This window comes from Python bivittatus, unplaced genomic scaffold, assembly GCF_059951505.1.
Source record: "Python bivittatus isolate LINGU-HERP-01145 unplaced genomic scaffold, Pbiv_v1 ctg000960_np1212, whole genome shotgun sequence".
NCBI classification, from domain to species: domain Eukaryota; kingdom Metazoa; phylum Chordata; class Lepidosauria; order Squamata; family Pythonidae; genus Python; species Python bivittatus.
In genome coordinates, this window is record NW_028277124.1 from 7,638,854 (window position 1) to 7,653,311 (window position 14,458).

The following is a 14,458-nucleotide window of genomic DNA, read 5'->3' on the forward strand; positions in this document are numbered from 1 at the left end:
CCATCCCCAATCCACTGGGAACCATCCACATCCAACCTTAACAATCTAGACAGACAGGCTCTGCTCAGGTTCTGGTGCTTCTGTAGCACACTCAGCACCTCTACCTGAGCAGGCCCTCCATCCAAACACCTCATACAAACCTTCCTTCCTTCCAAACTCTCCAGCACCCAAAAACAACTCTTTCACCCCCCACCTCCCTGCTCTCACCTGTGCAATGGAGAAGTCACACACATCCCAAAGGGACTGGGCAGCAGCACCCACAGCCCACCCCCATCTCTCACACAAGGGGAGCAAGAAGGACCCAGCCACACCTAGCCCCCATTCCAACTACCAAACTATATAAAACTCCTGGTCCATACAATGTCCTAAGTCCAGGTGCTGCTGCTTTACCAAGTGGCTGTTTTGAACGGCAGCTGCAAGACACAAAACAGCTCCCCCACTAGTCCACTCCCTTGCTCCTGCTCCCGCTGCCACAAACCACCTGGGCCCTCCACTCCATTGGAAACTCCAACAGCCAGGATCCCATAGCCACCACCACTTCCTTGTCCTGGGCCAGTCCAGTTTCTCTCTATGGCAGCAGACCCAAGAAGGAGGGGAGGGGCTAAGTCCTCCAGTATCCATTCTACACCACTCATCAGCTAAAGCAAAGGCAGCTGATCCACAGTGCCACTAAGTTCCGCTGTCTGCTGCCCACTCACCAGGGAGCCTCCACAATGGAGAGGCCACCGCCCAATGCAGTCCCATTGGGCTACCACCCAGGGAAACATCAATAGGGCTCCACTGGACACTTCCAGCCGCTTGGTCCACTGCCACTGCGCCAATTGTCTCCACTGTTGTTGCTGCTGCCGCTCCTCCCATTCCTCCTGCTGGCCCAGGTAACTGGTACCAAAGTTGCTGGCCACCCATCAAACCGGACTGGATCACCAAACACCTCCACACACCGTCCACACCATTCTCAAAGTCCTCAACAAAATGAGCCCACCAAACAGGCATCCACCTCAGCGCCATGATGGGAAAAAAAATTGGTACAGAGTTGCAATACTGGCAACTCCAGAGAGGACAGGCAACTGAGGAGGAGGTAGGGAGATTGCAGATACCTATGCTATTGCCCAGAAGTTGTAAATTCCATCTTCCCTCAGTTTTATATTTGATGTTATGCCTAGCAATGGCTAGCATAACATCATGCAGCAGAAGCACTCTACTAATCCATCCAGTCCTTACATAATGTTGCTTAAACATTGATATTAATAAATAAATCATAGATTTTCAGTCATGTGATTTTGTATAGTTTTTTTAGAGGAAAAAAGGGTGAAATGGCTTTGCAAAGTTTTACTATACATAAAAGAACTCTGAAAGACATTCATTCTCATCCTCTCTACTGATATCATCAACCACACCCCCTCTATACCTTGGAGGCAGATTAAAGTAAAATAAAGTGCAGTCTGCAGAGGAATAAAGTTCTCCATCACTGCCTTAAATCTATCACTGTGACAATAAAAATAAAACTTATTAAAAGTGTTTTTATATTTATCAACAATTCCACTTGTATTACTTGTAAATGTATTTTATTAACTGTTCTTTAAAAATTGTGCACGTGAAATGCGCATATAATGAATTCCCTTGGCACTCTATGGAAGCAAAAGTTGGACTTTCAAGAAGAAGCATAGAAAGAGTATTGATGCTTTTTAACTTGGAGAAGAATCAATCCCAAGTTTTATTCAAAATCCAAATGATGAGGCTCAAATTTTCATATTTTGGACACATCATGTGAAGACCCAACTCTCTTGAAATGTTTATAATGCTGAAAAAGGTGGAAAGAAATAGAAGATGAGAATGATCAGCAGCAAGGTGGATCGACTTGATTACAACAGCGATGGATACACTATTGAAAGATCTGAAGGACCAGATTGGGGACCAATCATTCTGGAGAAGTTCTATGTGGTCTCTAAAAGGTAATACTGTCTTGATGGCACTTAGTCAATCACATTCTATCAAAGCAGTCTGTATTCTGATATTTGAGTACTTTTCTTCAACATATCCAGTATCCTTTTTTCTTTCCTATGCTACTAAATTTGAACCTTTTTTCCCCCCTTTCCCCTCATTTGTTCCAAGCTTAGTCTCTCACTGAATGATTTAAAATGAAGAGATGTTATGTTACCATTGCCCAGCATGTTAGTTTTAAATACCTTCATGGTGGGAGGTAAGAGAGCAAAAGCAATTTTCAAAATGAAAACATCGAAAGCTGCTTGATTGAATGGCTTCCCTTCAGAATTTTATGAAACTGTCATTGAACTCAGTGAGGGAAATTGTGCAAAATGTTCAGTGAGTCATTTTGAGAGGATAGACTCACCCCTGACACACCAAAAATAGTCTCAGGTCTTACAGCAAATTCAACATGAAGTGGTTGTCAAACTGCTCCATCATGTGGACAAATAATTACTCAGCCCACACGTTTGTTAATTCCTTCTCAAGGTTAAAATAAATTGTTCCAGCAATCCAGTGACACAATTAGATGACAGCTCTGGCAGGCAAGCAGGGTCACCTGTATTGATCTGATGATGCTAGAGTGATTTTTGATCACATCAATCAGCTTTTAGAGCACTGACTTGCTTTTCTCAGGAAATAAAATGGAAACAGTAGATTAGTAGTTATACATTATTTTGTGTGTTCAAAATATTTCAGACATGTTATAGCTATGGTAATTTTCTGCACCATGAGCCCATAGGCACAAATCTCTTTAACATTATATCATAGTGTGCTGTGAGGTCTGAACTGGAAAATTATGGATAATGCCTGCCCTTGAATCAGAATCAGAAGGTTAATTCTGGTTTGAGGGCAGGTACTAATCATGACTTATCAAGTTGGACATCTTGGCACACAATGGTTCATGCTTAACTAAAAGCCAAAAGGGAACCCATGCTCAAGACAAGGGAGCCCAGAGTGGTTGAGGTTCTATTTTGAAGAATTATATGAATGATATATTCTTAGCCACTCTTTCACTCCTCTACAATAAAACATACATTGCTATCCACATTTTGCAAAGGGAGGTGGAAGAGCATCTAGTGATTTCATAGCAAAGTGAGAGCTAAGCCAGCAGTTTTCCCAGATTATTGCCATTCTTTCAATGGATAATGGAAGGGTTGGAAATCGCCCTCCAAATAATATTCATTTGTGCCCTTATGGGATGAATGGGGAGCCTGCTGGAGAGTGCAAGACGTTGTTAACTATTGAGGAGGAAGTATTCTCAATACGACAGACAGATGCTGAAAAGTGCTCTTTGGAACTTAGACTTTCTCTACATGATGGCTTTTTATTACACTATTTATTGGAACCTACTAGTTTTCTTCCCCAAAATTCAGATCTGGATACTGTTACTGAAAGTTCAAAAATCATCCAACTGGAAGCTACCTCCCAAACCCAGGTGGTGTCACAACAGGCAACACTAGGTGAAACTTCAACTCTGGCCCCATTCCAGATGTCAGAGGGTGTAGAGCATATTTCAAATACCCACATACCTAAACTGATGAAAGACTCTGTATGTCCAGCTAATTCCTGATAGTGCCCTTAGACTCTGAATGACTCTATCCTACAGAAGGGAGCATCTCTATCCTCCCCTGGAATGTTGCAGGCTGGAAAGCAAAGATATCAGAAGTTTCATTTATGGAACATATTTCTCCCTTTGATATTTTTTTGTTTCAAGAAACATGGGCAATGGAGGATCTATCAATACCTGAATATATTCCCTTTACTTTGAATGCAGTACCCAGTACAAAAAGGGGCAGACCATCAGGTGGCCTGAGTTCTATGGTTTCTGGGTACTGGGTTCTAATGTCCTAGTATTTACGCTGGAGTCTTGCTCAAATGTGGCTCTAGCCCTCCTACTCAGATTTAAACTCTACTCCGTCTTACTTGTTAATCTATATTTTCCCCAGTTCGTGGGCATAAGGAAATAAATAATTTATGGGATCAATTTGATACTTTCATAAATTTGCTATTATATCAATATCCAGACTCCATAATTATAATGGCCAGTGACTTTAATGCACATATTGGCCAATCTGATGCCTCTCTGCAAACTTATTTTAAATGGCCAATGCCCCCTTAAAACTGATGTGTGCTACTTATTGGCCAGACAATCTAAAGACCAACACTGTAATATTGCAGGATTCTGTTTGGCTCAATTTGTGGACAGCTTACATCTAGTTATATTTAATGGCACTGTCAGGGGTGACATAAAAGGGAAATTTACATTCTGGCGCCCTGACAGGGCCAGTGTAGTTCATTATATTATGATTTCCCAGAACTCTGTACATCATATAGCTTACCTCTATATTGGAACTCACCCTGATAGTGACCACTTCCCACTAATTTGGCTTTTTGATTCTAAAACAAGTCTTGAATCATTAGAAGTAGCCCACTGTCCCATCGATATTACATCAAAGGGGCGAGTAAGAACAAATGGTCTCAAGGTTTGGCTAAAGTTATGTCTGGGCTTTTGACCTAAGAGCCCCTGCTTCAAATGCATATCCAATTTACTCAGCTGATTCATATGAACAAGTAGTATCACTGTATCAGTCAATTATTGTTAATCTCCAAGTCCCCATGACAAGATTTTCAACAGCTAATGGTGTTTATGCACATAAGAGGTCCAAATCTTGGTATGATGATGACTGCATTAAGACTAAAAAGGCTCTCTTAAATGCTGTAACTTCCTTTCACCAGGAAAATTCTTTGACTGCTTCTAAATTACTTAAGATTAAAAAATATATAAAGATCTTTTGAAGATAAAGAAACTGCAGGCTATGAGAGAACTTAATTTCAGCAGCAAAACTTAAGAACTCCACTTGGTTCTGGTGTTTAATAAATCAGTCCCCTACAGAAAGACTTTTGATCCTATCACACAAATATCTGCAAACAAATGGGAGGATCACTTCTATAACATCTTTAAAAGGGAATCTGCTATAATCTCAGATGTGATTCCCTCTTGTAGTGACTTCCCGGACTGGCTGCCAATGTCCATAGCTGAGGTTAAAGATCTTATTGCCCAATTAAAACTAGGTAAAGCATCTGGTAGTGATCTTATCCTCCCAGAATTAATAAGGGAAAATAAAGATTGGTGGGCCCCAGTTTTGGCCACCTTATTCACTCAGATTAACAACACTGGACAATTTCCATCTGATTGGAATCAGGCCATTATTGTACTGTTATACAAAAATAAAGGAAATAGACTTGACCCTACAAATTATAGGCCTATTAGTTTATTAAACACAATAAATAAACTTTATGCCAGATTTTTATATCTAAAATTAGTGGATTGGGTATAAAATGAAAATATCATTGCTGAAGAACAGGCCAGATTTAGAGAAGAACAATCAACATTAGAACCATGTTTGGTTCTCCACTATTTGGCAGAAAAATATCCTGCAACCCCTTGTGGCTCCCTTTTTACAACCATTGTTGATTTTAAGTCAGCTCCCTTCTAATACCAAGGGAAAGACTGTGGGACAGTCTGAGACATTCCACTATTGACAAAAGGCTGCTTGTGCTTATTTAGTCACTGTATTCAAACAACCCCCTGAAAATTAGATGTACTCCTTGTGGAGATTTATCTAAAGCACTCCCAACTTATAGAGGTGTAAGACAAGGTTGCATATTAGCTCTATTACTTTTCAATTTATATCTAAAACCGATAATTCAAGCAGTTGCTATTTCAGCCCATCATCTACCCATTTTGGCTGATAATGCAATTCCAGCACTACTGTATGCCAATGATGTAGTTATTATGTTTACTTCACAGTGGGAATGAGAAAAGCACTTAGGGCACTAGTTTTATTTTGTACAAAACAAAAACGATCAAATTATCAGAAAACCAGTCTTAGTTTTGGCTTGACATTGTCATAAAATTCACAAATGGCAAATAAATGGAACTCAAATTGAACAGGTATACACCTATATATATCTCTCGGAGTACAGTTCTATGCTTCCTTATTCTGGAATGCCTTTTTTTTTTTTTTTTTTAACTGGGCAAGTGTCACAGAGCGTACCTCTACAGCTATTGTAAGATTTTACCATTGAAAAGAAACCCATTATAACCCTGCAGCTTGCAAGGTCTTTCAAGCTAAGGCAGTCCTTCAGCTGCTCTATGGCTCCCAAATCTGCTCCTTTACAAAGCTTAATATTATTGAAACCATTCAAAATAAGTTTATTAGAGCCATATTGATGGTTCCAAAAAGTATCAAAAATGCCATCTTATATGTAGAAACAGGTATAGTTTCATTGGATGTTAGAGCATGGTTTCTTCTTTTTACCTTCTGGCTAAAGTTAATTCTACTGTTCTTTCAATAGGTTTGGCCCCATTAGTATTCAGAGACTGTTTTAAATCGTCATGGCTTAAAATTCAATTGCTGGGCTTCTCTATGGAAAGTTTGTGCTCATTAAATTTTGATAATGTTAGAACTGCCCTTAAACAATGAATTTGGGGTATAGATCTCCAAACAAATTTAAACAAGATGTTACACCCCAATATTTATTATCATTTTCTTCCAAAAGGGTTTGTTCCAGCCTATTTATCATCCATTACAATTCTGAAATTTCGTAAGGCCTTCAAGGCCTTAGTCAGGTTGGATGCTTTGCCCTCAGCCGTCCTTTTTGGATGTTTAAGGATACTCCTATGCACCTTCGGTTATGCCCATGTGGTGATGGCTCAATAGAAACTCTAAGCCATATGCTACTATACTGTTCCCTATATAAGGATTCTAGAGAGACCCTTATGTATCTGATCTTTAAGAAATTTCCAGGTAGGGAGTATGATTTTTATTTAACGTTACTTCTTTCGGACAAGGACTCAAAAATATCCTCCCAAGTCACCCAGTTTTGAGCTACTATCTATAAGATACACCACACCATTACTTAGGTTTGGAATTTATTACAATAATATTTTATTTTGATTTATTTTAGTATCTTTGTTCTTAATTATTTTTAGATCCTATTATACCTATTGTTTTTCTATTATATATAGAGAAGGATGTAATACTTCTATTATTAGATATTTTGACTGTATCTGGCCTTCGGGCTGTAATAAAATTGATTTTATTTGATAGCCTGTCTCTTTTAATCAGTGCCTTGGGCTAAGTGCCATGCTTTATGCAAACATCAGCATTCATCTAAATCAAGTTGGTATATGTCCCAGCACATGAAGAAAAATACAGGGCCTACAGCAAAACAATTGTTTAGTATGACAGAATAATAAAAGTGACCATCTATACTAATGTTATAAACTGTCGTTCACAAACATTTGTTCTTCTCCTTTTATAAGATCCAACACATTTTCAGTCATCCAACCCTTTCAAGAGTAGGGATTTAAAAGAAATCTACCACAGACCCTGATGGAAGCAAGTTCTGGACTTTCGCTACAGCACACTTAGGTTAGCATGGATGCCAGCCAGAACAAAATCCAAATTGTGGGAGCAGATAGGAACTACACACATTTTGAGTCCTCCCTCCCTCCCTCAAAAAGTTTATGCTGGACTCTTTGAAGAGGAAAGGATTTCCCCCAGTATTTGAAGGATACTGTATGATGTATGGGGTGTCCAGGGGTGCATGGGGTAACCAGGGAGGGGTAGCACCTCTGGTGGAGGAACCTGCCGTGCCCTTTCTAGGGCTGCTTGTTCACCTTTGATCCCCATCTGATGCTCAGGTCTCACCTGTAGCTCCAAGTAGCTGTAACATGCACAGCGGCCACACCCCAATAATCTGTCTTGGCAAACAGGCCAAACCAGGTAAAGGTAGCCAACAGGTCTTTCTCTCATGAGATACGGGATTTGTCTATCCCAGCATGTGAAGTCTGGCCCAAGCAGATTGAGTGGAGACTGATCAATGGTCCAACGGTCAAGAAGACAGGCCTAGTAGGTGTTGTGGAGTGCTAAGAGCACAAGACACTTAGATGTCCTGGTCATCCACTGCAGCAAGCGAGGTCTCCAGCCGTAACGGTTCTCAGTGCCACTGGATTAAGGCCTCTTACGCCGAGAGAGTGGGACTGCCCCTGTGTAATAGCTGTTCCACTTAAAACTCCATCACGCACAGGTTTCTGTTGTGCAATTCATCTTCATCTACAACTCATCTGCAAATCATCTCAGTCCAAACTTAAATCATTGAGCCCTGCGACAACAGGTGGAGATGACCACTGGCAGTTGTAGTCACAAACCTGCACATGGGCAGCCCTTGGACCAGTGGTCATTCATCTCAGTACCCAGGGCAGCAGAGATGTCCAGCAGCATCCAGGGCAACTGGGCAGCCATTCTAGGATAGCCCTGCCCACCCTTGCATGAGGGAGATGGTTAGAAAAGGTACCCTAAACATTGCCTGCCCCACAACATCTGGCTAGCTAACTGCGGCTGGCAGATCATCTCCTTAGCGGTTAAGCATCAAGAAAAACAAATAAAAGAAAACTCATTTTCAGAGCCTGGAACATCTGCACCTTGCTGGATAGAGACAAGGTACCAAGGCCTGAAAGACACTCATAGCAGCCAAACTTCACCATTATAGCACTGACATTATTACAATGAGGCTGGCAGACAAGGGTTCATTACAGGAAGCAGCGAGTGGATATATGTTCTTTGGAAAGGGAAACCACAGACTGACAACAGGACTCAGGGAGTAGGTTTTGCACTCAAAACTGTTCTGCTGAAGAACATCTCTACTCTACCCACTGGAATAAATGAATGCATTATGAAGTTCTGCTTTCCTTTCAGCAAGTCCCAGTATATCACCATTGTCAGCACCTACATGCTTACTCTCACGAGTCCAGACAAAGACAAGGAAGGTTTCTACAAGGACCTGAACCAAATTATTACAAACTTGTCATTCTGGGTGACTTCAGCGCTAGGGTGAATCAACTGGGATGGAATTCTTGGGAGACATGGGGTGGATGGGAATAGCAGTGGCCTGCTGCTTCTGAGCAAATGTGTCAAGCACAACCTGTCCATCACTAACACGATGTTCAGACTTGCAAACAAGTACAAAACTACCTGGATGCATCCCAGGTCCAAACACTGTACCTACTTGACTATGTCATAGAACATGAGCATGATCTTAAAGACATTGCCATTACCCAAGCCATGTGAGATGCTGAGTGCTAGACAGATCACAGGCTGGTCCAGTTGGTCCTCAACCTGCACATAGCCCCTTTACATTGTAAGCAACCAAGGACTATCAGAAAGTCATTCAATATCAGCAGACGGCAAGACCCAGGCAAAGTCCAATGTTTCCAAGATGTATTTAATGAAAAACTTTCTGGCAATTTAGTATTTGTAGAAACCTGTTCTGAAAAGTGGATGCAGTTTAAAGATGTCATCACGCAGACTGCAACAACTATACTCGGATTGAAAACCTGGCACATTAAGACTGGTTTGATGAAAACCATGAGACCGTTTCAGCAGCCCTCCAGGTCAAGAACAAGGCCTTTGCAGACTGGCAGAACAATCCATGGTCTGTCTCAAAGAAAGACAAGTTTAAGAACCTGCAGTCCAAAGTAGACAGAACTGCGAGAAATGCAGGACGAGTGGTGGCAGAGAAAGGTTGAGCAGGTGGAATGCTATGCAGACATGCATGCCACCAGAGAGTTCTTCAGTGCCATAAAGTCAGTTTATGGTCCTTCTAAATCAGGATGTTCCCCCCTGCTGTCATCTGATGGGTCAAGCCTAATCAAAGACCAGGAAGAACTGAAAAACTGCTGAGCTGAACATTTTTCCAACCTACTCAATAGGTCCAAACACTGGCACTTACTTCACTATGTCATAGTATGGCAACGCAACCTTAAAGACGTCCACAGTTGATCATGAAGTCTTATAGCAGATTCCTCAGTTGCCAGTCTTGGATGCCCTAGACCTGCCTCCCTCTACTGATGAGATCAAGAAAGCAATCTTGCAGATGAATTCAAATAAAGCAACAGCAGGATGGCATTCCTGCTGAAATCTGCAAAGCACTCGACCCAAATGCCTTATAGGCATTCTAAGACATCTTGAAAGACATTTGGTCCACAGAGGAGATGCCTGATGACTTCCGCACTGCCCTCATTGTGGCTTGCTACAAAAATAAGGGAAGCAAATCAGACTGCGGAAACTACAGGGATATCTCACTGCTGTCTATTGTCTCACTGCAAGATCTCTGCTTGCATTCTCCTGAACAGACTTGTCACTCCCTCAGAAAGGAAACTCTCAGAGGCGCAGTGTAGCTTTCAGCCAGAACAGAGTACAGTAGACATATTTGCCATGAGGCAAGTCCAGAAGAAGTGCGTCGAGCAGAACAAGCCTCTTTACTCTGTCTTCATTGATCTGACAAAGGCATTTGGCCCTGTAAAGAGGGAGGCTTTCTGGATCATCCTGAGATGTTATGGATGCTTGAGGAAATATGTGAAGTTGATTCAACTACTCCATGACTGAATGACAGGACAGGTTCTTTACGGCGGTGATACATCACCTGTATTTGCCATTTCCAATGGGGTAAAACAGGATTGTGTGCTAGCCTCAGTCCTGTTCAATCTATTCTTCACTTGCATTTGTCACGTGCTGTCCAGGGTCTGAAGGAGGGAGTGTATATCAGGTACCAACTGGATGGCTCTCTGACTTTTGCTGCTTGAACGCATGGATGAAGTGCCTGCATTCAATCATCCAAGAAACCCTCTTTGCTGATGACTGTGCACTCCTGGTGCACAAAGACAGTGATCTACAGTTGATGCTGAACAAATTCTCAGATACTGCTATGCTCTTCAGCCTGACAATCAGCCTGAACAAGATTGAAGTACTTTACCAGTCTGTGCCAAATACCAACCCCATAGAAGCAAATATCACTGTTGATGACAACCAGCTGACAAATGTAAACAGCTTCAAATACTTGGGAAGCATCATCTCGAGCAATGGGTCTTTGGACAAAGAAATTGACTCCAGGGTCAGCAAGGCCAGCCAGGAATTGGGGGAGCTGCATACTAGAATGCTCAATCAATACAACATCTCTATCTCCATAAAGCTGAAAATCTACACAGCTATGGTTATCCGTTCTCTCCTATATGGATGTGAGTCCTGGACTCTGTACCAAAGGCACATCAAACTTGAGAAATTTCACATGCACGCTCTCCGTTCCATTCTTGGCACTCATTGGCACCTCTAACCTAGAGGTCTTGGATCATGCAGAGTCCACCAGCATTGAGTCCCTGATTATCAGAGCCCAGATACGGGGGTGGGACACGTCATCAGAATGGATGGCCAGTGTATGCCTCGCCAGTTGCTCTACAGTGTACTGGAGTCTGGGAAGAAACCTTGAGGTCAACCATGCAAGCGCTACAAAGATGCTGTGAAAGAAATCCTACGCCACTGTGACATCCAGCCAAGGGAACTAGAAGCTGCGGCTCCTGACAGAACCCACTGGCGAGCCCTGCAGCATGAAGACTCCACCAGCTTGGAAGACAGGCACCGCCAAAAACTGATAGAAAGCCGTGAGCGGTGTCATAGAATAACACCCACAGTTACTACAATGGACTTCCAGTGCCCCCATTGTGCTAGACTCTGCGCTTTCAGACTGGGACTACAGAGCCACCTCCATGTCCATAGATGAACTGCACTACAGCATGTCTTCTTTGAATCTGAAGGACTACCATATATATTTAGGTAAAACATGATAGTGGGGAGAAACTGAAATTTTTCAGACTTAATTTACCATCAGAACATCTTCTTTGTGCTCTTTTCTTTTTTATCTAATATCTGTCAATGAACAGAGGAAGCAGCCCCTTTAAAGTATTAATGTCCTAAACCAATTCTTTTTACTGGGACTAAGCACTCTGCATTCTAGTCTCTTAATTTCTCCTTATCCAGAAGAAAGCGAAAAAGAAGCAGAGAATAAAGTGCTCAGACTAAGATTTTTTTTAACCTTCCTGTGGCACAAATCCATTCTGAATGAGTTGTTCTCCAGAAGGAGCAGGATTCAACTTTGGGGCACTTCTGACCTGAAATCTTTTCTCTGGCTTCCCAGATTGGGGCAACAGCCAAGATCATCTTTATCAGCCTCAGTTGATACCTGATGTCCCTTTCTGAAAAAAAGTAACTTTAAACCATGGTTCCATACATTGGTAAATTCTAAGCTATATTGTCTTAAGTGTTCTATCTGGGGCTATCTTTGTATCAAGTCTGGAAATTTCAGTTGGTACAAAACTTGGCAAGCAGACTGGGTTCAAGAAGAAACCAAAGAGAAGATTCTACACCTATACTGAAACCACTGCACAGGCTGCTAGTTCACTTCTGGGCAAAATACAAATCGCTAAGAGAAGGCCCCTTCTGCGTACCGATACTATCTGGTTACAATGAGCTCATCTAGTGGCAACTCAGGATCAAGTCTTCTGTGTTGCTGCCCAAACTCTTTGAAAGGAGGAGTCTAACATCTTCACCACCTTTTTAAAAAACTCTTCAAATGCATCTTTTTATACAGGCTTCTAACTATCCGTTTTAATTATTTTACTTGCTTTTATTGTTTTTAATCCTTTTTAGCTGTTTTTAATGTCTTGATTTTAAAATGTCTTTTATTCTAAGCTGCCTTGAGGCTTCAGTGTCTGTGGTATGCTAAGTTGAATATAAATAAATAAATATTCCACAAATGAGCAAGAAAAGTTTTAATCATAACAGATTTTATTTATATATTTACAAGGCTTAGGTGGCTCTAATCAACTGAGCAGTACACAGCAGCTATTAAAGCCAGAGAAAGAATATTATTCCAAGGTAAAAAAAAAAGTCTGCTTCATAATAGTGATTTGTATTATTTTCTTCTCAAGATGAGCCATGTACAACTTAAAGAGAGAGAGGGAGGAAAAGAGAAGCAAGTAACCTCAACTGCTAACTGCCGTATCAGCCTTTGACTAGTCCTGTCTCCTTCCTCTCTCAGTTTTCATGATTCACTGTATTCTATCCCATCCTAGAACATACAGTCTCTCTTCAGATTAAAATAAAATTTCAAGATACATGGCTTCACTATCTATGCATTGATTTCAATTAAAAGTAGCACATTCTTTCTCCTTCCTTCCATCCTTCCTTCCTTTTTCTAGTTTCCAGGTAAATTTCATTCCATTATCCATTCCATTACAACCCTTTTTCCTCATGCTAACTTATAGGAGAAATAAAGCTCCTTTAACAGATCTGGACCTATTTTGCAGATTTTAATTTTTATATTGTAGGAAAAATTGGCATATTCCAGATCACAAAAAATGTCACTAAAAGCATACAGTCAAATGAGACAAACATGCCCTGGTCTGCTTTCATACTGAAGAATATATAAGTTATTTTTAACATTCTGTTCCTCAAACATCTCTCAGTGTGATGAAATGTGAGAGCGACCTTGGAAAACAAGGAGAAGAGATGCCGCCTAGGGAACGATCAGACAAAAGAGAAAGGAGTCCGCAACAAAGTACAGCAAGAGAAAGAAACTTAGGAAGGACCCACCCTAACTACTCAGGCGATAAATAGGAAGGGAAGGAGATTTGTACTTTCAGACTTGTAAGATTCTGTTAAAGTAGCCTTACAATAAAGTAGAATTATCTCACCTAGTCGTGTTTCCTGTCTGGTTTACCTGGAGGCTGACAATGAGTGATTAAGAAACTGGAATATATAAATAGCCATGGCCATAGCCCAGGATGGTTTGGGAACAAAGGAAATAGTTTAATTGTTAGAGAAAGTAAAGCAGTCCCAGGCATAAGGGGGGAAAGTGAAAAAAAGCACTAAAAGTAGAAAGAGAGAGAGGAAACTGTATGAAGAGAACAAAAATGAGCTACATGAAATGAAAGCAGCTTTAATTATTGAAAGTGGAAAGCAGTGGAAAGCGGAAGCAGCTTTAATTATTGAAAAAGGATATATTAACAGGATTGAAAGTTCATACCTGAAGGTGCTCTGAGAAGTTACGGTTCCCTTTCAGAAGAAACGTCCCCTTCAGCCCCACTGCTTGCACTGGGATCGTTTTTACTTCTAGGAACATTTCGTTCTCTGCTTGACTCAGAAGGTACCTTCATTCTGGTTTTCTCTTTTCTCTGTTGTTGTTTCTCAAGTTTTGCTAACTGTTGCAAAGAAAAGATTGAAAAGCTTGTTTATGAATGAACATGAAACAGAACTGGCACAACAGCATGGACAATACCCTGGTTTTCAAAGAACTAGCCATGTTAGCCTTTTCCAGCACAGCAAGACAAAAAATAAAGAACAGGAAGTCTTGTGTAACTGTAACATCCAACTGATTTTATTTTATATAGCAAAAGTTTTTGTAGATTACACCAATCTTCTTCATCAGACATATAGGATATAGGCCTCAGAGAGGAATATTTTACATGCACAAACTTATGGGAGTGGGGGAATATGGCAGAATGTTTATGAAAAAGGCTGAGGACAGAGCTAAAAATAATTTGGAGGCTGGAGATAGTGACCATGAATTAAAA

General features: G+C 41.0%; 1 protein-coding gene across 1 annotated transcript in view; it reads right to left on the bottom strand.

The window, feature by feature from the left end:
• DTD1 (D-aminoacyl-tRNA deacylase 1) overlaps nucleotides 1-14,458 on the bottom strand; it is a 36,140-nt gene that overhangs the window by 10,326 nt on the left and 11,356 nt on the right. Inside the window, exon 5 of the mRNA XM_007431931.3 lies at nucleotides 13,912-14,086. Within this exon, the coding sequence (XP_007431993.1) occupies nucleotides 13,931-14,086 (156 nt within the window). The 3' untranslated portion in view covers nucleotides 13,912-13,930. The remainder of the gene's footprint in view (nucleotides 1-13,911; nucleotides 14,087-14,458) is intronic.